The 23,790-nt window shown below is 45.7% G+C and overlaps 1 protein-coding gene across 1 annotated transcript in view; it reads left to right on the top strand.

Annotated features, from left to right (window-relative positions):
* LOC115480733 (la-related protein 6-like) overlaps nt 1-23,530 on the top strand; it is a 32,028-nt gene extending 8,498 nt beyond the window's left edge. The window contains exons 3-4 of the mRNA XM_030219603.1: nt 11,495-11,685; nt 21,470-23,530. Of these exons, the coding sequence (XP_030075463.1) occupies nt 11,495-11,685; nt 21,470-22,543 (1,265 nt within the window). The 3' untranslated portion in view covers nt 22,544-23,530. The remainder of the gene's footprint in view (nt 1-11,494; nt 11,686-21,469) is intronic.
* The last annotated feature ends 260 nt before the right edge of the window (nt 23,531-23,790 follow it).

Raw genomic sequence — 23,790 nt, 5'->3', positions numbered from 1 at the left:
GTTCTTTTAGCTCGTTTAATGTCATTCTTGTATTTCTTTTGCATTTGTTTCCACACATTCAGGGTGAGATCGTCTTTTGATTTGCTCCAAGTTTTTTCTAGTTTCCTGGTTTGTTTCTTTAGTTTTTTTAGTTGCTCGTTAAACCATGGTGAGGGTTTTTTTCTTTGTGCGTATGGTTTTGGAGTGTAGCAGGGTGATTTCATCTAGAATAAGTTTGCATCTGTGGTCCCATTTTGTGAGAAAGTGGTTTGAGTTTGGATCTATTCCTCTTCCTTCTTTTTCCCTCCACTTTTGGCCCTTACCACTCCATTATTATGCAAGCTGCACTGGCTGCCCATTAAGCCAGGAATATTTTTAAATTATGTGTTCTTGTCTTTCACAAGATTACATGCAGCCCTTAACCCATTAGAGCCCAATGTTCCCATATGGGATTTTATTATGGGAGCATTGGGCACTAATGGGTTAATAACTATTCCCTTATGCAGTATAACCTCTGGTTCTAGGGACTACGTTAGACTTCATCTTTCAGATTGCAAGAGAGTACCCTGTAAGTCAGTTCAGTCCGCAGACTTTAGATATCAAGGTGCTAAGTGATGGAACTTATTGCCAATGGCAGTCAAAGGTCAACTGAAAATTTTCCTTTTTGAGAGGTTTCTACCCATTGGTGGAATATGTTAGATTGTAACTGGCCGTCAATGGTTTATTATAAGCCACATTGAACTTGAGTGTGTTCAGGGTAATGTGGGGTATAAATGTCAACATCTCTATATAAAAAAAATTATAATCTGACCGTCTACAATTCTTGGCAGCAAACAATAAAAACATATATAATAAAACAACTCAAATATGTATTAACATTGGTATCAAAACAAAGAACATCTCTCCTCCTTACTCTTCTCTCAATAATTCTTCCTCCCCTCTTTTTTTCCATCTCTCTTTCCTTACATTCTCTCTTCATGCCTCACACACTCCATTTTCCTCTCCTCTCACTCTTTGTCCTGCCTCCTTCTGGCACACTCTTTTCCTCTCTCTCCTGGCATTCTTTCTCTCTCACCCAATCCCTTCTGGAACACCACCTCCTCCTTCCCCCCCCCCCCCCCGGCGAAGCACACACTTCACTCTCCCTCTCTCATTTTTCTGTACTGTCCTGGAACTCTTCCTTAGGCAGCAAAATCTTTTTTTTTTTTTAACTTGGCAGGATCAATAAACCAAGCTCTGTTTCTACCCTCTCAATCCCCTGATACTAATGTGTGGGGCAAAAGATTGATAGGTCCATGGTCCCTGCGTCTCCCCCCCCCCCCCCCCCCCTTGCCTATGCTCTCCCTCTTTTCCCCTCCTCTTCCTACTGCCATTCACTAAGGGAAGTAATACAAAACTATGCAAATGGACACTTGGGAGTATACCCGGGGCACTGCTACCATTGAACAAGGCCAGCAAAATGCCCAAGGCTGCTCAATGGTAGGGGTTGTCTGTAGCTGAACCATCCTTTTCCTCTTCTCTTCTCCTGTGCCCAGGTCCAGTGTCTGTACAGCTCCTGCACCTAGGTGCAGTGTCTCTACAGCTACTCTAGTCTTCCTCACACCAAGATGGCTCACAGTAGATAAAGCATTGAAGGCGGCCTTTCTTGGCCCAGTGGAGCCTTTCCACTGCTGCATCCCACTTCTCTGATTCAACTTCCTGTGGGCGGCTTGTGGCAAAGGAAAGGCGCCACCGGCCCACGTGAGAGAGAGGCCGCCTTTAGTACTTTGTCTGCTACAAGTTGCCTTGGTGTTTGAGGACTGGTGAGGGGGGGGGTGAGCTACAGAGACCCCAGCCCAGGCGTGGGGAAGAAGAGGCGAGGAAAGAGAATCGGAAAAAGACCTGGAGCAAAGAGGAGGAGAGGGAGAGGAAGCAGAGGGAAGAGAGAGAGAAATACCTAGATCGAAGGGGAGGGGGAAGAGAGGGAGCAGGTGCTGGAGTGGGGGAGTGCAGAGAGGAGGGAGAGAGACCTTGGACCAATGATGGAGGGGGGAGATGGGGACAGACGCTGAACATGGTGAAGGGGGGACCAAAGCAGAGAAAGCAGATGCTGAACTAGGGGTGGTGCAGAGAGAGTAGGGGAGAGGGAGAGATGCTGGACCATGGGGTGGGGGGTTGAGGGGGACAGGAGAAAAAATTGGCCATGGGGAGGAGGGATGGGGACACAAAAGAGATGATGGGTGTGAAGGGAGCATATGGACACATAGGGGCAATGCTGGACACATGGGGAGGGATAGTACACGGGGATGCTGGACAGAGTACGGTAAGAACACAAAAGGCAGATGCTAAATATGTAGAGAGAGTAGGGACACCGCGAAGGCAGGTACTGATCATGGGGGGAAGGATAGGGACAAGGGCATGGAAGGGAGACACTGGACATGGGATAGGAATGCAGAGGAAAGGTGGATGTTGGACATTTATTTATTTATTAAGATTTTTTTCACCACCTTTTTTAAGGAATTCACTCAAGGTGGTGTACAGTAAGAATAGATCAAACATGAGCAATAGGCAATTACAGCAGTAAAATATTCAAAAACAATACAAAGTATGGCATGGTATACTACTTACAATAGAACATTATAATTGATAGTGAAGGGTAAAGCAAAGATGTAACATATAGATGGGTAAGAAAGTAGGAAGAGTTAGAAAGTAAGGTGATTGATTTAAAGAAAGTTGCACTTGATGTCAGAGAAATGGTTAAATATTACCTCAGCTAGGGTAGGAGTGGATAAACGTGTCCTGCTGCAGTATATGCAGCCCAAGTCACTCCTTGTGTGTGTGAGTTACTTCTTCCATTAAAGGCCTGGTTGAAAAGCCAAGCTTTCACCTGTTTCCTGTAGTAGAGATAGTCTTGTGTTAAGGGGAGCCTTTCAGGCAGTGTGGGGACTACTCCAGAGAAGGCTCGCTGCGGGTATCACATCGTGTAATGTCTTTTTGGAGAGGATGTGGTTAGTGAAAATTCTTGGGAGGACCTGAGTGTCCTTGGCAGTGTGTGGAGGATCATCCTATTTTTCAGGTACTCGGGGCCATTTCCTTTCAGAGCCTTGAAGATCAGACAGAGTTTTAAATTTAGCCCTGTATTGTACTGGTAGCCAATGAAGTTTTTGCAAAAAAGATGTGATATGATCACATACTAGACCTCGTATCTACAAAGGGGTGGATATCCCAGAATTCTGGGATAACAGTATTGAAATAACACTCCTATCCTGGTCAGACCATTTCTAATTAAATTCTCCCTAAGTGACCACCTGAAACAAATGGCACCTCCCAGAGTTGGAAGGAGATCAGAGACAAAAAAAAAGCTGACCGCTGAGAATTTCCTAGAGGCCTTGGACTATCCACATGTAGATGAAAAGACAACAACAGTATCAGAACAAGTTGACATCTGTAATACACACTTAGTCAAGACCTTAGAGAAACAGCACCACTAAAAAGGTCTTATGCCCCACTCACAAATGCTCACCTTGGTTTTCTCCAGAACTTCGGATCCTTAAACGCGAAGGACGAAAACTGGAAAGGAGATGGCGCAAATCTCACATGGATGAAGACAGGCTAAACTGCAGGAAGCACATGGCAAAGTACCGCCAAGCCTTAACAGCAACAAAAAAAACAGTATTTCTCTCAGGCCTAGATGCACAAAACTCTAACGACCCTTTAATGACCCTCTAACGACAAAATTTGCGGCCGTTGCATGCATTATAGGCCTTTTTCTGAAGCCACTAGCAGATAACGAAAACGGAATGCAAACCAGAAACTACCATTGAAATGTGGACAATTCGCTATGCACTAACCATACCGACGATTCTAACGAATCATTTAACGTGACAAATTTAGCGAGCTCTCGACCTGTTGTTCAGGCCTGAGCTGTCATCTCCCCGCTCCCTCCTGCACCTTAAAATGCAAGCTGGCATGTAAAAAAAAAATGTTATATAAAAACGCAAACCGGTAGTTCCCCACTTCCCCCTGCACTAACCAAAACAAAAAAAAAAATTCAAATAGATCAGGAGGGAGCAAAGGCGCTCGTCAGGAGCGTCCTGTATGGGCGCCCTTGCCCCCCCCCCCCCCCCCCCGAAATCGCCGCTGTTCCCCGCTTCAGCCGGTTGTAATAAAAACAAATCTCCAAATTTCTCATCCCCGGTCCCCCTCCCTTCCTGTGTTTCCTGTCCCTTGCTCCAGGGCTCCCACCTCCCGCCATCCTCCGCCCCCGTGCCCCGCCCCCTGGGATCGTCGCCGCCGCTCCCACCCTCCACCGGCCCCCCCCCCTCCACATTACCGTCCCGTGCAGTGCCTCTCATCTGTATGCGAAGGTGCTGCACGGGATAAAACATCTGATCGCCAATTGCTTCTCCCTTCTCCAACGTTGTTCTGGGCCCACCCTCCATTGACGTAAGTTACCTACGTAGATAACGTAGGTAACTTACGTCAATGGAGGGCGGGCCCAGGAACAACAGACTCGCGGAGAAGGGAGAAGCAATTGGCGATCAGATGTTCTATCCCATGCAGCACCTTCGCATACAGGTGAGAGGCGCTGCACGGGACGGTAATGCGGAGGGGGGTCCGGTGGAGGGTGGGAGCGGCGGCGACGATCCCAGGGGGTGGGGCATGGGGGCGGAGGATGGCGGGAGGTGGAGCCCTGGAGCAATGGACAGGAAACACAGGAAGGGAGGGGGACCGGGGATGAGAAAATTGGAGATTTGTTTTTATTAAAAACCGGCTGAAGCGGGGACAGCGGCGATCTCGGGGGGAGGGCAAGGGCGCCCATACAGGCGCTCCTGACGAGCGCCTTTGCCCCTTCCCGATCTATTTGGATTTTTTAAATGTTTTGGTTAGTGCAGGGGGAAGTGGGGAGCCACATGTTTGTGTTGTGGTTTTTTTTTGGATGTTTGTGGCATGCGCAGAGCAGTCAGCATAACGCTTGGCTGCTCTGCGCATGATTTAGGGGCCGATTACAACGGGGATTACGATTCAGTGATACATTGTACTTCTGGATACCGCAACAAACATGTTTGACCTGTTTTTTTGGTGCATGCTTCGGTTTTTCAAAATCGTTAAGGACTTTAACGATTTAGATTTTGTTACGTTTGTTTGATGCATCTGGGCCTCAATGCATTGCACATGCTGCCAATTCAACCAAGCAGCTGTTCAGTATAGTAAACAGCCTACTGCAACCCCCACAACAAAACCAGCCTGCCCAGACTAAACTGAACTGCAATGATTTTGCTGCATACTTTGCCAACAAAATAAAAGTCTCCACCAGGATTTACAGGCAATCCTACCCAGTGCCCAACCAGTCAACCAGGGGTGCACAAACTCGCCTGCTCCTAACAGAGACAGATGGAACATTTTTAACCTAATGACAGAGGAGAGCCTTGACAAAATCCTAAGAGACCTTCGACCAACTACCTGCTCCCTCGATTCCTGCCCATCAAAGATAGTGCAGCAGGCAAGTATGGGCCTTATAGAAGGTGCCACAAAAATTGTAAACACCTCTCTTTTTCTAATGGTCAACTACCAACAGCATTAGAAAGGGCAATGGTTCGCCCTCTGCTGAAGAAAAACAACCTTGACGAGGACAAACTTGAAAGTTACATCCTGTTTCTAGGGAAACTCATAGAACAAAGTCTGTGTTCAACTTAATGACTGGCTAGAAAAGAGAAACTGGCTAGATCCATGTCAGTCTGGATTCAGACTTGGTTATGGTACAGAAACAGTCCTCGTATCCCTATTTGATGATCTTCACAGAAACTGAGACAAGGGATTTGCCTCTATGTTCGTTCTGCTTGACTTCTCAGCAGCTTTTGACACTGTGGATAATCATATCATGCTAACACGACTGACAGAACAGGTATCAATGAAACAGTACTTGCCTGGTTCAGATCCTATCTATCAGACAGGGAACAATCCATAATGTTTGGCAGCAACTCATCACCACCGTGGACACACTGACCTGTGGGGTAGCACAAGGATCAATACTGTCACCTATTCTGTTCAATATCTACCTCAGCTACTAGCTGAGCTGATTCGGTCAATGAACATTCAGTTCTACATCTATGTGGACGATGTACAGCTACTTTATACCCATTGAACCTGACTTACCTACAGCCAGTGTTGTGCTGGAGCCGGCTCGCACTGGCTCGCAAGAGCCGGTTGTTAAATTTTTACCGACTTGCGAGCCGGTTGTTCCTGAGGGCGAGCCAGCTCTCCTTCCTTCCTTCCTTCCTCCCTCCTTCCCTCCCTTCTCCAGCAAATTCTTCGGGGCAGGCAGTCTTGCCTGCCCGCTGCCGGCGCTGACCCTCCTCCACTGCCGGTTCGCTCTTTAAAAATGGCCGCCGAGGCTTCCAGTGGCGGACTCGCAAGACTTCTGATGAAGTCTTGGAGGCCGCCCTTGTAAGTCTCGGCGGCCATTTTGAAGAGCGATCCGGCAGCGGGGGAGGGTCTTTGGAGACTGGTGAGAGCCTTTCCATAGCACAAGGCCCTATCCCTCATGGTTATGGCAGAATGACAGGCACCAGGGAGCATTCTGTGGGGCACCAGGCTCCTAGGTAGGCTCTAGCCCCTACCTCGGGAGAATCAAGAATGATTGTTTTGACTCTCCAACATGGCATTGACCAAGAAGAATATCATCCGTGTAGAAGGTGTATAACACTCAAGGAAGCCAGCGACAGGAAGGTGGAACAGTTACTAAGCAAGCTTTTAGTTCCTCAGCCCTCGGGGTTCAAGCTTCGGTTTCTAGGGCGCTGCATAGCTCGGGCCATTCTGTACTAGTGCGCAACTCCTGGAATCCCTGGAGGTGGCACACTGCAACTACAGGGCTTCCTTCCTGGCAGATGTCCTCTATTATTTGCCTCCTGGTCCTTTGCTTCTGTTGTTGTGGTCTGGAGGTTACATCAGCTGTCTAGTTTCTCAGCCATAACTGTCTCAAAGGTTCATCTTAGTAAGATTCTCTTTTGGAGATGACCTAGAGAAGCTAGATATCGGGGGGGGGGGGGGGAGATAACAGACCTTGGCGAATCCCAGAAGACTACCCCTGTGTTCTCACCCCTGCAGGGTAGATCTAGGTTAAGAGACAGGGCTGCTCCCTCTTTGGCAGGCACACAGAAGCCATGGACTCCAGCCTCCTTCAGCCTCCACTGTTTCTGGAAAGGGGCCCTAATGAGGGTCAACTGTGCCCTTTGGTAGTGCCAGTGGAAGGAAGACTCTTTTCTACCACAAGTGGGTCTGAGTCACCTCTGACCAGGGGGTTCTGGAGGTGGTGTTTTCTTGGGTATTTCCTGAAGTGGAGGAGTGGCCTAGGGTTAGGGTGGTGGACTTTGGTCCTGAGGAACTGAGTTCAATTCCCACTTCAGGCACAGGCAGCTCCTTGTGACTCTGGGCAAGGCACTTAAACCCTCCATTGCCCATGTAAGCCGCATTGAGCCTGCCATGAGTGGGAAAGCGCGGGGTACAAATGTAACAAAAAAAAAGTTTGCAGAGCTTTTTTTCAAAGCTTTTTTTGGTGTCCCCCTATAGATCCATTGCAAAAAAAAAAAAAAAAACTGTGGTCCAGGAAGGCCACAGGTGCTATTCTATCTACTTCATGGTCCCAAGAAGGGCAGAGCTTATCAAGCCGATCCTGGATCCTTGCCTCCAAATCTTGCACTTCTAGATGAGACTTCTGTGGCCAATGAGTGTTTTTCAGGACTCCCACAAGCACTTGCTGTGCTATTGTGTCATGGCTGACATTTCAGTTCAGGGCTCTCCTTTTCAGTTTGGCAGCCACTCCCAGGACCATTTAAAAATCATGGTAGTGTGGTGGCCACACTTCCACAGGCATCTGTATGCCCCTGTTTCTGGATGACTGGTTGATCCTGATGGACTCAGAAGCACCTTGATGGCAGCCACAGCAGAGATGATGGAATACTCAGCCAGACATTCAGGTGGTGAATTAAGCTATCTGAAGTCCACCCAGCAGCTTGGAGTACCTGGAGGTTCTCTTTGAGGTGCCTTGGGGGGGGGTAAGGGGGAGGAGACAGTATTCCTCCTAGAGGAGTGTATGCTCAAATTGCAGTTCCAAAACTAGAAACTGTGCACAGAGCACCCTCATATCTGGGATTATTGCGATTTGTGGTTGTGCCATTTCTGGGGGGAGGGGAGGGAAGGGATGTTTGAGACTTGGGCTTCCTCTCGTAGAGGCTATGGGACAATCCCTGCCATCTCCTCAGAGAGGGGTTCTTTTGGACCTTCCCAAATGGATAGTCCTGATTACCACTTTGAGCCTTCAGGTTGGGAAGCTCACTGCCTCGGCTGTTAGGTTCAAGAGCGGTGGCTTCTGGTAGAGGCTCAGTGCTTAATTGCCTGGAGACTCTGACCATTTGTGCTAGCATTATTAGAGTTCTTTCCGCTGGTAGAGGGAAGGTATCTTGAGTGATGTTGGACAATGCCACAGCAGTGACATACATCAACAAGCAGGGGGTTCCCAGAATGAGTCAAATAGTCCTGGAATCCAACAGGATCTGCACTTGGCTGAGTCTTACCTCTTGTCACGTTGGTATTTCAGATTGTGGGCACAGAGAACAGCCAGATAGACTAATTCAACCAGAATATTCTGAATCTAGGGGAATGATGCTGAGTCCCTTGGGCTCCTGGTGGAGCACTGGGGGATACCTCGCTGCAGCTTGATGGCAACTTTGGCCAGAATATCAAGTGCCCCCATTCTTTCACTGCAGGTGGAAATTTGGCTCAGAAGGCCTCAATGCCCTAGTGCAGCCTTGACCACCCCAGGGAGCTTTTGTGCATGTTTCTTCCTTGACTCTGATAGGATAATCTAGAAGGCAGTCAGGCATCCTTTCCATGTGGTTCTAATAGCTCCAGACTGGTGCTGGGGCCATCCATGCTACACAGACCTCTTGCACTTGCTAGCTGGGACTCGTCCTCCTGCTCTTCCAGGGTCAAGGGCTCCTGGTCCAGGGTCTAGTGCTCTTGGAGACTCTGATCCCTTTGGCTTATGTCTTGGCCCTTGAGAGGTGGCGCCCCAAAAATAAGGAATATTCAGCTTCGGTTACCTCTACCTTACTAAAGGCACACAAGCAATGTACTTCCTTAGCGTATTTCAGGGTCTGGTGTGCCTTTTAACAATAATACATGAAGCAGGAGTTGTTACCCTGGTGGGTCGGCTATACCAGAAAATTCTGACTTTATGCTGTGGCTTGAAGCAGGATGTAGTCTTTAAGCTCCCTGAAGGTCCAGGTGGTAGCGCTCTCCTCTTTTGAGGTAATGTTCAAGGGAGCTCACTCGCTGGCAGGGGGGATATCAGATGCTGCTTGTGTGGAGTAGAACAGTATTGCCTCCCTCCACCCCCCCCCCCTTGCATCTTGTTTTGCTTCGGTGTGATGGTCCTCAGTGTCCTCTGGTCTGCTATTTGAGCCAATGAGAGGGGCTTCTGTGAAAGACTTTGCCTAAAAATTTAATCTAAGAAATGCAGGATCATGCACTTGAGTTTCAAGAATCCAAGGGCACAGTACAATATAGGGGTGAAGTGCTCCTGTGTATAAAAGAAGAGCGGACTTGGGGTGATTGTGTCTGATGACCTTAAGGTGGCCAAACAGGTAGAAAAGGCAATGGTCAAACCCAGAAGGATGCTTGGGTGCATAAGGAAAGGGATGACCAGCAGGAAAAAAGAAGTGATAGTGCCCTCGTATCAGTTTCTCTGTGAGGCTCCATTTAGAGTACTGTGTGCAATTCTGGAGACCGCACCTACGGAAAGATACAAACAGGATGGAGTCGGTCTAGAGGGTGGCTATCAATTGGTAAGCGGTCTCAGTCATAAAACATACAGTGATAGGCTCATGAACCTCAAAATGTGTACACTGGAAGAGAGACGGTAGAGAGGAGATATGATAGAGATGTTTAAATACCTCTGTGGCGTTAATGTACAGGAGGTGAGCCTTTTTTAAATGATGGAAAACTCTGGAATGAGAGGGCTTAGGATGAAGTTAAGAGGAAACAGACTTAGGAAGAATCTAAGAAAATACTCTTTCATGGAAAGTTTGGTGGATGCGTGGAATGGCCTCCTGTGGAGGTCATGGAGATGAAGACCCTGTCAGAATTTAAGGAAGCATGGGAAAGGCATGTGTGATCCCTTAGGAAAAGGAAGAGTTAGTGGTTACAGTGGAAGGGCAGACTGGAAGAGCCATTTGGCCCTTATCTGCCGTCATGTTTCTATGTAAAGGTGGTGGTCTTCCAAGCTGAGGAAACAGCCACCAAGGTCTCTGAACTTCAAGATCTCTTTATTTTATTTATTTATTATATTTATAATCCACTTATCAATTAAGCGGTGTACAATCAAATATATAAAAAAATATACAGAACATTTATGATACCAGTTAATATCCTGTCTCTAATATCGCTGCATAATTATATCACAAATAAGTTTGAACAAATAATTGAGTTTTCGATTTTTCCTAAAATTAGATGTGGATGATTGATAAACTAATCAGTCCTTGCAGCTTATTCCACAAATATGGACTAGCTATACAAAAAGTTATTTTAGATGTTACAAGTTCCCTTTGCCAGAGAGGGTTGCACCAACTGTTGAGTTCCTGTTGACCTCAACAAACCACCTGACTCATAACATTTAAGAACTTGTTTTAACTGAACAGGAGTAACATTAGTCAAGGTCTTAAAAATCAACATCAATATTTTTTATGTTTGTGCTTGATATCAGGAGCTTTGTATTCAATACTTACATCAGGAAGTCTCTCCATTTCCATGGGAACCAGGACAGTGGTTCTTCAGCCTTTGCAGAACATAAGCATTCAGAGACCTTTGGCAGTAGCATACTAGAGAATTTCAGGCTGCACTAGCCCTTATCAGTGATAAAACTGAAATAGTTCAGTGTCTCTGCTTCCGTTTGCTAGTAGGGAGACTCAGCTCATTCGTTTGGCAGGACTCAAGTAAGGAAATTTAACAGGTATGAATGAATTTTACCTTAGTCCCAAATATTGCACACGGTTGATACCACGTACCTCTGCAATATTCCCAGCCAGCCCAGGGAGCAGAATATCAGAAATCAAAACCTCAGCATGGAAATGAGCCAGCAGGTTGGCCCCTCTTGAAGGCTTTTCATTTTACTCTGTTCCAGTATTTTAGGCTGCCTGCCCTGCAGGTTCTTCAGTCCTGCTTATACATTTTTTGCTGATTTGTCTCGCTCATGTTAATACAACAGTTGGCATGCAAGAAATTGCTTCAGGAGTTCTCTACTATCTCATAATTGAAATCTGAGGCAGTGACTTTGTTCCCATATATAAAAAGGACATGTGCCAAGAAAACTGAACTGACCAGTGGTATGGGTTGGTTTGGCTTTCCTGTTGTATTTCAGTTTCTCTACTGTATAGGCAGTGAGTTGAACATAACCAGCTAGGAAGAAACTGTATTCTGCCTAAGGCTGGCTGGTAAGAAGGGTTTCTGATGTGTATGTGTCTGTATGTGACTTTTGTAGGAGCTCCTTCGATGATGACTTATTTGAGACTGGTTGCCGAACTCAGATCAAAGACTCATCAGAAGATTGTTTCCCAAGTCGAATTTTATCTTTCTGATGACAATCTGGCCAAAGATGCTTTTCTACTGAAACACATCAGGAAGAACAAGTTGGGCTTTGTGAGCATCAAACTGCTTACATCTTTCAAGAAGGTGGGTCTTGCCTTGAAGGCTAACTGTCCTTTTTGCTAGTAAGTTTATTTCTGAGGTGACGTGTGCCCTTTCTCATGATTTTCTATTGCTATGTGTGATTCGTCATCTTTCAATTGTTGTGTAACTCATTTGAGTGCTGGGAGCATCCACTTTAGCAGGAAGCCTCTGAGATGCAAATTACCATGATTACTAAAATCTAATTGGTCTTTATTGGAGATGACCTCATGTTTGTATGAACCAATGCTTGCCATTTTGTCTAGAACTAGAAATACAGTTCCTTATTAGTGACAGATTCATATATCTATTCAGTAAACCCTTTTTAGATTATTAAGCTTGATCTGCCACCTTTCTTTACATAATAAAGTGGCTTACAAATCCAATATTTAAAAAATAAAATATTTCTATTAAATAAAATTACTAGAAAGGGAAAAAATAGTTGACAGAGCTCCTCAACTATGCACTCCCAATACCCAACACCTCTACAGTAGATTCTCCAAAAGTAGATATTAAATCATTGTTTTAAGCACTCTTTTGAACTTTTGCAGACTGGGCTCAACCCTAAAGGAGGCAGGAAGAGAATTCCATAGAATAGGAGTTAAAAAATATACCTAGCTAAGAAGTACCAACCTATTATTGTTCCAGGATCTGAGACATCTGTGATTCCCTATTGTCCCCCTAGAATTAGACAAATGAAAGAGGAAATACAGAATAAAATGTTTCATGAGTTGACTAAATTTTTTAATTAGATACAATATTATAAAGGTCACCCCCCCCCCTTTCCCAATTTACTTAACTGGCAGCGATTGGGTTGCCTGTCTGGTGGAATCTTATTTCATGATTATAGAGCAAAGAGAAAAAAGGTGCTGAAACAAAATGCTTTGAGGGATGCAAAACAAAGGGAGATAGCTGAAGGACTAGTGATGGGAGACTAACACAGGTAGGTTAGGTAGAGGACACAAGGCACAAATGCATCTGGAGGTAAAAGTAAAGGATTTTGAATGGGTAATACTTGATGGGTTTGTCAATATGGTGACATGACGTGCATCCACAGGATGTAAACTGGCAGATGAAAGAGTGAGTGACAGTATCAGAGCGGCTGAAATACGGGGAACCTGGGAAAAAGAAGAAGCTTTATGGATCGTCCTGGAAAGAGGAAGACGGAACCTGTATCCACATGGGGGTTATCAGCAGACCTCTGGCACAAACAAGAAAAGTTAAACAAGGATCTGATCGAAGATATTCAAAAGATTGGTATGAAAGGGGAGGTGCTACTGTTGGGAGATTTCAATTTATCTAACTTGGATTGGAATGTCCCGTACAAAATCGGAAAGAAGTAGAGAGATTGTGGACACCTGTCAAAGTGCCTTGCTCAGACAAATGGTGACGGAACCCACAAGGGAAGGATCAATGCTAGATCTAGTGCTCACGAATGGAGGAAGTGTTTTCAATAGCCGGGTGGGTGCCCACCTATGTAATAGTGATCATCACACCATATGGTTTGATGTAAGGGCAAAGGCGGACGTGCGGATGCACAAAACTCAAAGTACTGAATTTCAGACGTACTGATTTTGATAAAATGGGGGAATACCTGAAGATGGAGCTGTTGGCATGGGAAAGGCATAGGAGATGTGAAAATCAGTGGTCAAAGCTAAAGACTGCTATAAATATGGCAACTGATCTTTATGCAAGAAAAGTAAACAAAAACAAGCGAAACAGGAAGCCTATATGGTTCTCCAAACAAGTAGCCGAAAAGCTAAGAGCAAAAGAGGCTTTGTTCAAGAAATACAAAGAACGCAACGTGAGGATCACGGAAAATTATCGGATTAAACTCAAAGAATTGAAGAGGGAAATACGGCTAGCGAAAGCGGAAGAAAAAATGGCTAAAGATGTAAAGAGAGGTTACAAAGACCTTTTTCAGATATATTAGAGAGAGAACAAAAGATAGGAATGAGAATGGCTGTGTAGAGAGTGATGAAGATAAAGCGAATGTGCTAAACAATTACTTCTGTTTGGTTTTCATGGAGGAAAATCCTGGAGAAGGACTGCGGTCGGCTGCCGAGGGAACATCTGGGAATAGAGTGGATACTGCGCCGTTTACGAAAGAAAGAGTTTATAAACAGCTTCAGAATATGAAGATGGACAAAGCTGTGGGGTCGGATGGGATACATCCCAGGATACTGAAGGAGCTCAGAGGTCCTGGCGGAACCTCTTAAAGATTTATTTAATAGATCTTTAGAGAAGGGAGAGGTTCCGCGGGATTGGAGACGAGTGGATGTGGTCCTTCTTCGCAAAAGTGGAGACGGGGAAGAAGTGGAAATCTACAGACCGGTAAGTCTCACATCAATGATAGGAAAAAAAGATCTTATTGACTTCTTTGACTTGGTGACCAAATAACTGGATGAAGGACATGCACTAGATGTAATCTACTTGGATTTCAGCAAAGCCTTTGATATGCTCCCCCATAGAAGACTCGTGAATAAACTGAAAGGGATGAACTTCTGACCAGAAGTGGTGAACTGGATAGGAAACTGGGTGACCGACAGGTGGCAGAGGGTGGTGGTAAATGGAATCGGTTCGGAGAAAAGGTAAGCAGTGGAGTCCCTCAGGGGTCGGTGCTGGGGAGATATTGCTGAAGGGTTGGAAGGAAAGGTTTGCCTTTTTGTGGATGACACGAAAATAGCCAACTCCCTGGAGGGAGTAGAAACAATGAGAAGGGATCTCCAAACTTTAGAAGAATGGTCAAGGGTCTGGCAGTTAAAATTTAATTATTACCACCTACTAGGGTAAAAATTGCCGTTCGAGTTCTCTCCAGATTAATCTACAAAATATCAGAAATCTAATAAAAAATATATTAAAAAAATTTTTAATATGTTGATAGTGCTCAGTAACTAGGCTGTCACTCGAACTGACTGGCAGTTTAGTAGTGTCAAGCCCATCCAGCCATCATAGCACCAACCACCTCCTATCCTATATGTTGCTCATAGTTGAGGCTGTTAGACAACCACAGTCCAAACAGTGCTAGTAAGATCTGACTACAATAACTTAACGTTACTTATCTTATTGGAGTGATGGCTGTAGGTAGCTCAGCGTTCGGTGAATGAACAAAAGTGAACTAAGTGACAAAAGTGATGAAGCCAAGGTTTCCCTTATTAAAACTTCAGTCCCATGTTGATGCTGTTCAAGACCAGCAGCATCGAAGTGGGACTGAAGTTTTGATAAGGGAAACCTTGGCTTCATCACTTTTGTCACTTAGTTCACTTTTTGTTCATTCATGGTGTGGGTCGGCTACCACGAACGCTGAGCTACCTACAGCCATCACTCCAATAAGATAAGTAACGTTAAGTTATTGTATTCAGATCTTACTAGCACTGTTCGGACTGTGGTTGTCTAACAGCCTCAACTATGAGTAACTTATAGGATAGGAGGTGGTTGGTGCTATGATGGCTGGATGGGCTTGACACTACTAAACTGCCAGTCAGTTCGAGTGACAGCCTAGTTACTGAGCACTGTCAGCGTATTTAAAATGCCAAGAAGTGTAGAGTGATGCATTTGGGGTGCAGAAACCCAAAAGAGAGATATTGGATAGGTGGGGGCGAGAGTAGTAAGCTCGACTCAGGAGAGAGAGGCTTGGGGTGTTTGGTGTCCCAGGATATAAAGGTGAAGAAACAATTTGACAAGGCGATGGCCGTGGCCAGAAGGATGCTAGGCTGCATAGAGAGGGGTAGAACCAGCAGAAGAAAGGAGGTGTTGATGCCCCTCTACAGTTGTTGGTGAGGCCCCACTTGGAGTATTGTGTTCAATTTTGGAGGCCGTATCTTGCTAAAGATGTAAAAAGACTGGAAGCAGTGCATAAAAAAGCTACAAAAATGGTATGGGATTTGCATTGCAAACCATATGAGGAGAGACTTGCCGACCTGAACATGTATACCTTGGAGGAAAGGAGAAACAGGGGTGACATGATACAGATGTTCAAATATTTGAAAGGTATTAATTCGCAAACAAACCTTTTCCGTAGATGGGAAGGCGGTAGAGGTAGAGGGCATGAATTGAGGTTGAAGGAGGGCAGACTCAAGAGTAAGGTCAGGAAGTATTTTTTCACAGAGAGGGTGGTGGATACATGGAATACCCTCCCGTAGGAGGTGGTGGAGATGAAAACGGTAATGGAATTCAAACATGCATGGGATAAACACAAAAGAATCCTGTTTAGAAAGAATGGATTCATGGAATCTTAGCAGAGATTGTGTGGCAACGCCAGTAATTGGGAAGCAAAACCAGTGCTGGGTAGACTTCTACAATCTATGCCCTTTTCATTACTGAATAGATATGGATGGGCTTGAGTGTAAATTTAAGGGGCTTCAGCGTTAGCTTCAGAACTTTTATTACAAGAAGAGTGCTGGACAAATCAAACTTGGGTATACATGTAAACTATCACATACCATGTAAAATGAGTTTATCTTGTTGGGCAGACTGAATGAACCGTACAGGTCTTTATCTGCCATCATATACTATGTAGATGAGCTGTAGAAATTTTGCAGTTTGTGAAGAAAATGAAGAGAATAGTTGGAAGGCCAACCAACTATTATAATGATCAACGTGAGAGATGAGTACATGGAGAAGAATGTTGTCAGCATCAAACACATTGGCAAAGATCCGTCAACTCATCTATACTTAATAGGATGACCAGGGAGAGTGTGTAAAGTATGGCAAGGATAAGATTTAAACCTCAGCATTGGACTGTCTGAAGAGAGAGTGAGTACACACTAAACACAGAAGTGTAAGAGTGAAGGATGTTGAAAAGTTATGACTGGACTGGTGATCGTTTAACATGCTGTTAAATATTTTACTAGTCACCAGAGTTGTCAACATCTCTTGTTCTTAAGGGGGATTTTGTTACGTCACTTCCCACTATTCCAGAACATGTGGGTAGTCGTCAGCAAGTGGAGGATAGAGAATACAGAACTGAGCATGATTACATAGCTCCTTGCTAGCAGCCCAATTCCTCAGTATCTTCTATTTCCAGTAGGAGGACCTGATTACCACAGAGTGGGGCCTGCCTGACACGAGCCATAAGGTAGAGAGGGCCATGGCCCATCTCTATCCTTTTAGTGCCAGAAGAGAAGGAGAAGTTTGCATTACCTAAGGTGGACTCATTGGTGACAACGGTCACCACAAAAAACTACCTTGCCTTGAAGGACCTGCAAGATAGGAAGCTAGAATAGGCTTTGAAGCAAGACTTTGAGGTGGCCGCTTTTGTCGCATGGGCCTGTTTGCAGTGGCACCAGCATCTGTTTCCCCGGGGCAGTCCTTGGGCTGCCCAGATAGAGGCAGGCTTGGCCTATCTGGCAGACGCTGTGTATGACATACATCAAGCTTTGGCCAAGGGTATGTCATTGGCGGTCACCACGCAGCATCAGCTCTGGCTGGGAGCTTGGACGGCAGATGCCGCCTCCAAGGCCCACTTGGTCAAGTTACCTTTTCAAAGCGAATATCTATTTGGGGATGACCTCAGCAATTCGGTTAAGGAGCTGGATGAGTCCAAGCCTCAGCATCTCCAGAGGACGAGCCTCGTTCCTCAACTCGCCGTATGGGCTCGGTACATGCCAAGTTTCATAGCATCAAAAAATATAGGCCTGGTTATCAGATCTTTGGCCAGAGGGCGCAGTTTCAGCCCCCGCAGTCTTCCTTTCAGTGGAACAGGAAACCGGCGGGGCAGTCAGGGCGAACATCTGCTACCTCCCAGCAATTCCAATGATGCCAGGCCGGCCACCCAGCTGGGCTGATAGGGTGACACCTTCAGGCATTTTGGGACGTGTGGGCCACCATCATCACAGACCAGTGCGTGCTGGATATTCTGGGCGATGGCTACAGCTACAAGCTAGAGTTCTCCCACCTGATCGCTTCTCTCTTCTTACGGTCTCCTTGTTGGGGGGCTGCTCGGGCAACACAAATCAGATGTGTTGCTGGCCGTTCGGGCCATTGTTCCCATCCCTCCCACTGAGTGCGGTCTGGGTCTGTACTCCATCTATTTTGTGGTTCCCAAGAAGGAAGGAAATGTGTGACCCATTCTGGATATTAAAGGGGTCAACAGGTGTCTTCAAGTGGCCCATTTTTGGATGGAAGCCCTGAGGTCCGTTAACGCATCCATTCGAGAGGAAGAGTTTCTCACTGCTCTCAACCTCAAGGAGGCATACTTGCACATCCCTGTCTGGGGGCTGCACCAGCAATTCTTCCAGTTTGCAGTTCTGGGCCATCATTTCCCTGAGGACCTTTTCCAGTGTCATGGTTGTGGTAGCGGCCTTTCTGTGGAGGCAAGGGATTCGTTATCACTCAACCTGGATGACTGACTGATCTGGGCCTCATCTTACCAAGACAGCGTAGAGGTCACTTCAATGGTAGTTTGTTTCTGCAGTCTTTGGGTTGGGTGATCAATTTTCACAAGAGCAGGCTGGTGCCATTACAACAACTGGTATTTGGGTGACCTTTTCAATACCCAGCGAGCTCAAGTGGCACCTTGGGGAAGGGCATACATGCGGCCACTTCAGAGGTCTCTGCTCAGCCGCTGGTCTCTGGTTTTGGAGAACTACAGCATCTGGCTTCCTGGACACTGGCAGCCAGACAGAGCATGGGGTTGTGACTGCTTCTCTGGTTGTTGACTTTGGGAATGCCCTTTCTGATCCTGCATTGGGAGGTGGATGCCAGTTTGTCAGGCTGAGGAGCCCATTTGCAAGAGTCATCTGGCACAGGGCTCTTGGTCTCTGGAGGAGGCGCATTGTCCCATCAATCATCTGGAGCTGTGAGTGGTGCGCTGAGCTCTGGAGGCCTTTGCCCCGCTATTGGTGGAAAGCCCCAATTCGGCTCTTTTTGGACAATGAGACAGCGGTGGCCTATATCAGTTTGGTGGCTGACTTTCTCAGTCGGCACGGTCTGGATCCCGACAAATGGGAGTTGTCAGGCAAGGCATTTCAGCTTGTGGTGAGTCACCGGAACGCCCTGCACTGGGACCTCATGTCCACAAAGGCCAATGTCAAGGTTCCTCGGTTCTTAAGCCATCGCAGAGAAAGGGACTCTCGGTCTGGATGTCCTGCTGCAGTCGTGGCTGAACAAGAGCCTTCTGTATGCCTGTCTCCCAGGACTGATGATAGGCCAGTTGTTGAACAGAGTGGTGGACCATAGGGGCAGGGTGATTTTGGTGGCTCTGGACTGGCCACGGTGCCCATGATATACAGATCTTGTGTGGCTCTTGGACAGGGAAAAGGAATAGGACTTGATATACCACCTTTCTGTGGTTTATGCAACTACATTCAAAGCACTTTACTTAGTATATACAGGTACTTATTTGTACCTGGAGCAATGGAGGTTTGTGACTTCCCCAGAGTCACAAGGAGCTGCAGTGGGAATCGAACCCAGTTCCCTAGGACTACACTACACTAACCACTAGGCTCAGGATCAAGGTCTTCTCTGTCATGGTCCGATGGCCATGGAGGATCCCTTCCCTTTTGGTCTTACGACTTGGCCCTTGAGAGGGCTTAGCTGAGGAAGAAGGTTTATTCGGATTCAGTCATTGCTATCCTGCTTCAGGCGAGGAAGCACTCTACTTCCTCAGCATATGCCCGATTGTGGCGTGTATTTGCAGGCTGGTGTGCAGAGGGGGAGGTTTGGACCCCTTTGCTTCTTCCACAGGCATCTATGCAGGAGGGAGTGCACAAGTGGCTAGTGTTGGGTTCCTTGAAGGTTCAAGTGGCAGCCCTGGCTTGCTTTTGGGGCTGCTTGCAAGACTCTTCTTTGGTGGTACATCTGGATGTGGTTAATTTTCTGAGAGGTGTGGGTTGCTTTAAACCGCTCTCTCAGGTGCCTTTTCTGGAATGGGATCTCAATCTGGTCCTTAGGGCGCTACAGCGCTCTCTGAGCCCCTTCGCAAGGCGACCCTGAAAGATCTCGCGCTGAAAATGGTGTTCTTGATAGCGATCACATTGGCCCATCGCGTCTCAGAGCATCAGGCGCTCTCTTGTAGGGACCTTTTTCTCCATTTTGCGGAGGTGGGGGTCTCGCTTTGGACAGTACCTTCCTTCTTGCCCAAAGTGGTTTTGGCCTTTAATATTAATCAATTGATGGACCTACCTTCCTTTCATTGACAGGATGTGGGAGAGCAGTATGCCTCTTTGTCGCTTCTGGATGTTTGGAGGGACCCTTTTCTTCATTTTTCAGAGGCGGGGGGTCTCGCTTCAGACAGTACCTTCCTTCTTGCCCAGTGGTTTCGGCCTTTCATGTTAATAGGTGCACCTCCCTTCCTTTCGTCGAGAGGATGTAAGAGAGCAGTATGCAGAGGGCGCTCATGCGTTATCTGGAGATTACCAATGGCTAAGCCATTCAGATAGACTTTTTGTGTTTGGTAAGTGGACGTTGGGTCTCATGGTGTTTTAAGGAGGCCGTGGCCTCGGCCTATATCCTGGAAGGGAAATCTCCACCGCAGTTTTTGAAGGTGCACTCTACCAGGCATGCAGCTATGTCTTGGGCGGAGGCCTCATTGTCTTCTCTGTTGGATATCTGTAGGGCAGTGACGTGGGCATCACTGCATTATAGAGTGAATGTTGCTACACAGATGGAGGCCGTGTTTGGGGTGTCAGTTCTGCTTGTAGCAAGTTCTGCTTCTCACCCTCATAAGGATAGCATTTTAACATCCCTTACATCCTGGAATAGTGGGGAAGTAACATAATTGAAGGAAAAATTAGGTCTTACCTGATCATTTTCTTTCCATTAGTTCTTCACACACACTATTCCTTGAGCCATGCACTGTCTTTGAATCTTGTTTTCCAGGGGCCTTATCTTTGGATTGCTCTTGGGGCTGGTTATGTTGGTTGCTGACCGTGCTCCTGATTGGGGGGGTGTTTCTTCCTTGCTTGAGGACATACTGAGGAACTGGGCTTCTAGAAGGGAGCTATGTAGTGGTGCTCCATTCTGTATTGTTTATCGCCACCTTCTGGTCAATGGACATGACTACCCACACATCCTGGAATAGTGTGAAGAACTAATGGAAAGAAAATTATCAAGTAAGACCTCATTTCTCCTTCTTTTTCTCTGGCCACAATTCTTCCAGTAATGTATCTCAATGGAAGAGGAAGACCTCTTTCCCTCTATCAAATTTCCTTGTTAAGTATTTGAGACACCTACGTTGGCCATTGTCATGGAAACCTGCATCCACATACACCCAGTGAACGACAACAATCAACATTTCATTCATGTTCTTTTTATTTTGTGTACCATAAATGTGGTAAACATGTGCCATAGTAACAGAATGACAAAACTGAAAAAAACAAAAACTTTAGTCTGCATGGTTGTTTGCCATTACCTAGGTGGCCAGCTAAGCATGCAGAGGAGCTCTTATAGATGCATGGGGTTGCTGTCTGAAAAAGCAGCAGTTCTGTTTCAGAAATCAGCTGAAGTTTAGAGTAATGCAGGTTGCCCAGTTGTAGTTGGTGTACAAGTAAACATGTAATTTGGAGATATAAAAATTATTTTATTACTAAGCTACCAAATCCCAGTTCACATTCTCAAAATGGGCTGTTCAAATAAGTGTATGAAAAGAAAAACGGTGAGGAGAGCAGGGTTTGAGCTTAGTAACTGTGTGGTACTTAGTGGTTTCTTTGCTCACATCAGCCACAAGGCCTCACTTTCTCTTCTTCCATCCCTTCCCCCATCCAAAGTTGCTGCTCCATAACACTACCACCCCAAATTTCTGTTTCACACAGTAGAACTTAAGGACCAAATTAATTTTTCTTCTTTCTAGGTAAAGTACCTGACCAGAGACTGGAAGGTAACGCTGCATGCACTTCAGTTTTCAGAAGCACTGGAAGTAAATGAAGAAGGAACAAAAGTGAGGAGGAAGACACCAGTTCCGGAATCCCTTCTTGGTGTTCCACCAGGCAAGGTCCTTCTAGCCTGGAACTTTGTGCCCCAAAAACTGAAAAATTCTGTAGAATTTCAGAACAATATGATAGAGCTAGTTACCAAAACTTTTGTGCCCTATGGTGCAATTGCCTCCATCCATATTCTGAAACCAGGAAAAGAGCTACCAATGAATGTGAAAAGAAGGTATTTGTCCAGACATCCAGAACTGCTGACTGAAAGCAGTGCATTGGTTGAGTATGAAACTGTAGAAAGTGCTCAAAAGGCTTATGAAGAACTCAGTGGAAGCCTATGCCCAGGCTGCATAGAAGGCATTAAAGTAATTCTACTGAGTGGAAGAGGCACCAAGAAAAAAAATGGCTTGGAAGCAGAAGAGTTGGAAGAGACAGATGTGCTAGATAAGAGAGTAGAGAAGCAGATGGGTATGGCTGAAAAACTACAGTATTCATTTGAAGACTGTTCCTCTTTCTACAGTTCCTCAGAGTCTGATGGTACACCAACCTCTCCCATTGTGGCCCATAAATATCTGTCTTCCCAAGCTTTTCCCAGTGGTGGATTTTCTAATCCCACTATAGCATTTTTGAGCAGCCCTTGTTCAAATCCAATCGTTATCCGTAAAGCCATGTCTTATTCTCACTGTGTCTCGCCCCTTGCTAGTGAGCTGGGGAGTGGAGGTTGTACAAGCCCAGGCACTAGCCCAGAGCCTTGCAAGTTTCCTGAAAGTTCTTCAGAAAGTGGGATTGGTTCTGGAAGCCCCTGGGTACAGCGCCGCAAGGCAGCTGCTTATAACTTTTTCATAGAAAACCGACCACTGTCATGTAGCCCAGTGGCAGCAAGAGCCAGGTCATACCCTTCTGGCCCATCTCCAGAAGTTATCAGACTCCCACATGGACCTGACGGTACCAAAGGCTTTCACAATAGCATTGGACGGGGAAAAGTGGTATTAAGACACTAGTTATTCTGCCTATCACTTCACTTTTGCTTTCACTGGACGCTAGAAGTAGTATTGGGACTAACCGATGCTGGGTTCACCAGGTAGTACAGAACTGTAATTTTCCACCTGACCTTTAATATATTCTAGGTTGTCATTTTGTTTTTGTATTGTGTTTTCTCATCATGGTTTTCTGACCCCTTGTGATGGCACTTTCATCACTGGATTCTCATTCTCTCTTATCCACGTTGCCAGACCATGTGTTGGCATTGTTTCAGTGGAACTTCCCTTTCTAGAATCCCAACCCTGCTACATGGTAATCAATTGTTAATGACAAACAAATGGAGTAGAAAGCATATGACATTAAACTAATGTTTCCTTGCGTATTTCATTGCATAGGCATAAAATTTTTCATCCTGAGCTATTTATCTATTGGAGGTTTCTTTTATTAGAGCCCCCTGGTGATGCCTGCAGTAAACGTCATTACACTGCACAGAGGGATGATGGCACCTTCTACGAATGGGGAACCTTGTAGCATTTCTCATTTGATCTGCATGCATTGATCACCTGTGCTTGTCCCATAGCATCTCTACAACGTTCTCCAGGTACTGTGCAGTATACCAGCACTATTCATTGTGTGCATGTTTCCTGATAGGTCTGGAACAACATATCCAGTCTCTCAACCTGCTTCCCATAGAGCACTGATTTAAAGAGAATACAAAGAAATTTGTGTATGTGCTACAGATTAAAATAAATTATCACCTGCTGAAAAGGGGAAGATGGGCTTTCCTGTTGTTATCTGGGGCTTACTGTGCTTTTGGTTCTGTAGTGCTGCTACCAATTCCCTTGATGTAGAATTTGCAGTGTTCTAGCTTGGGGATCACATAATTAAGCCATGTATTGGAATACAGATCCTGCATTAGGATCTCTTCTGTGCTTAAATTAGTTTACTGTGACTGTTTATGAAATGCTGAAGAAAAATGAAAATGTGAAATTAAAAAAAACATTGGTTTCTGCTTAATTACAAATAAAGATATTTCTGATGCATAAATGGAACTGCTTTTTGTTTTCCTATAGTTACTTGACACCTCCCAACACAGAACCAGCATCCAGTGGACTAGAGATATTAGGCTTTATATGCAGTCAGTAGGGATACTTTCCTTCATTTTATATAGCCTGCTTACTGAGCCCAATATTTGCAGCAAGCAATCTTAGTTCCAGGGACACTGTTCTCTGATCTTTCATCTTGTCTTTGGTGCTCTGTATCTCAC

This window comes from Microcaecilia unicolor, chromosome 11 (genome assembly GCF_901765095.1).
Source record: "Microcaecilia unicolor chromosome 11, aMicUni1.1, whole genome shotgun sequence".
In the NCBI taxonomy this organism is placed as follows: domain Eukaryota; kingdom Metazoa; phylum Chordata; class Amphibia; order Gymnophiona; family Siphonopidae; genus Microcaecilia; species Microcaecilia unicolor.
Note: the sequence above shows the minus strand (reverse complement) of the source record. Positions and strands in the feature narration are given on the sequence as shown.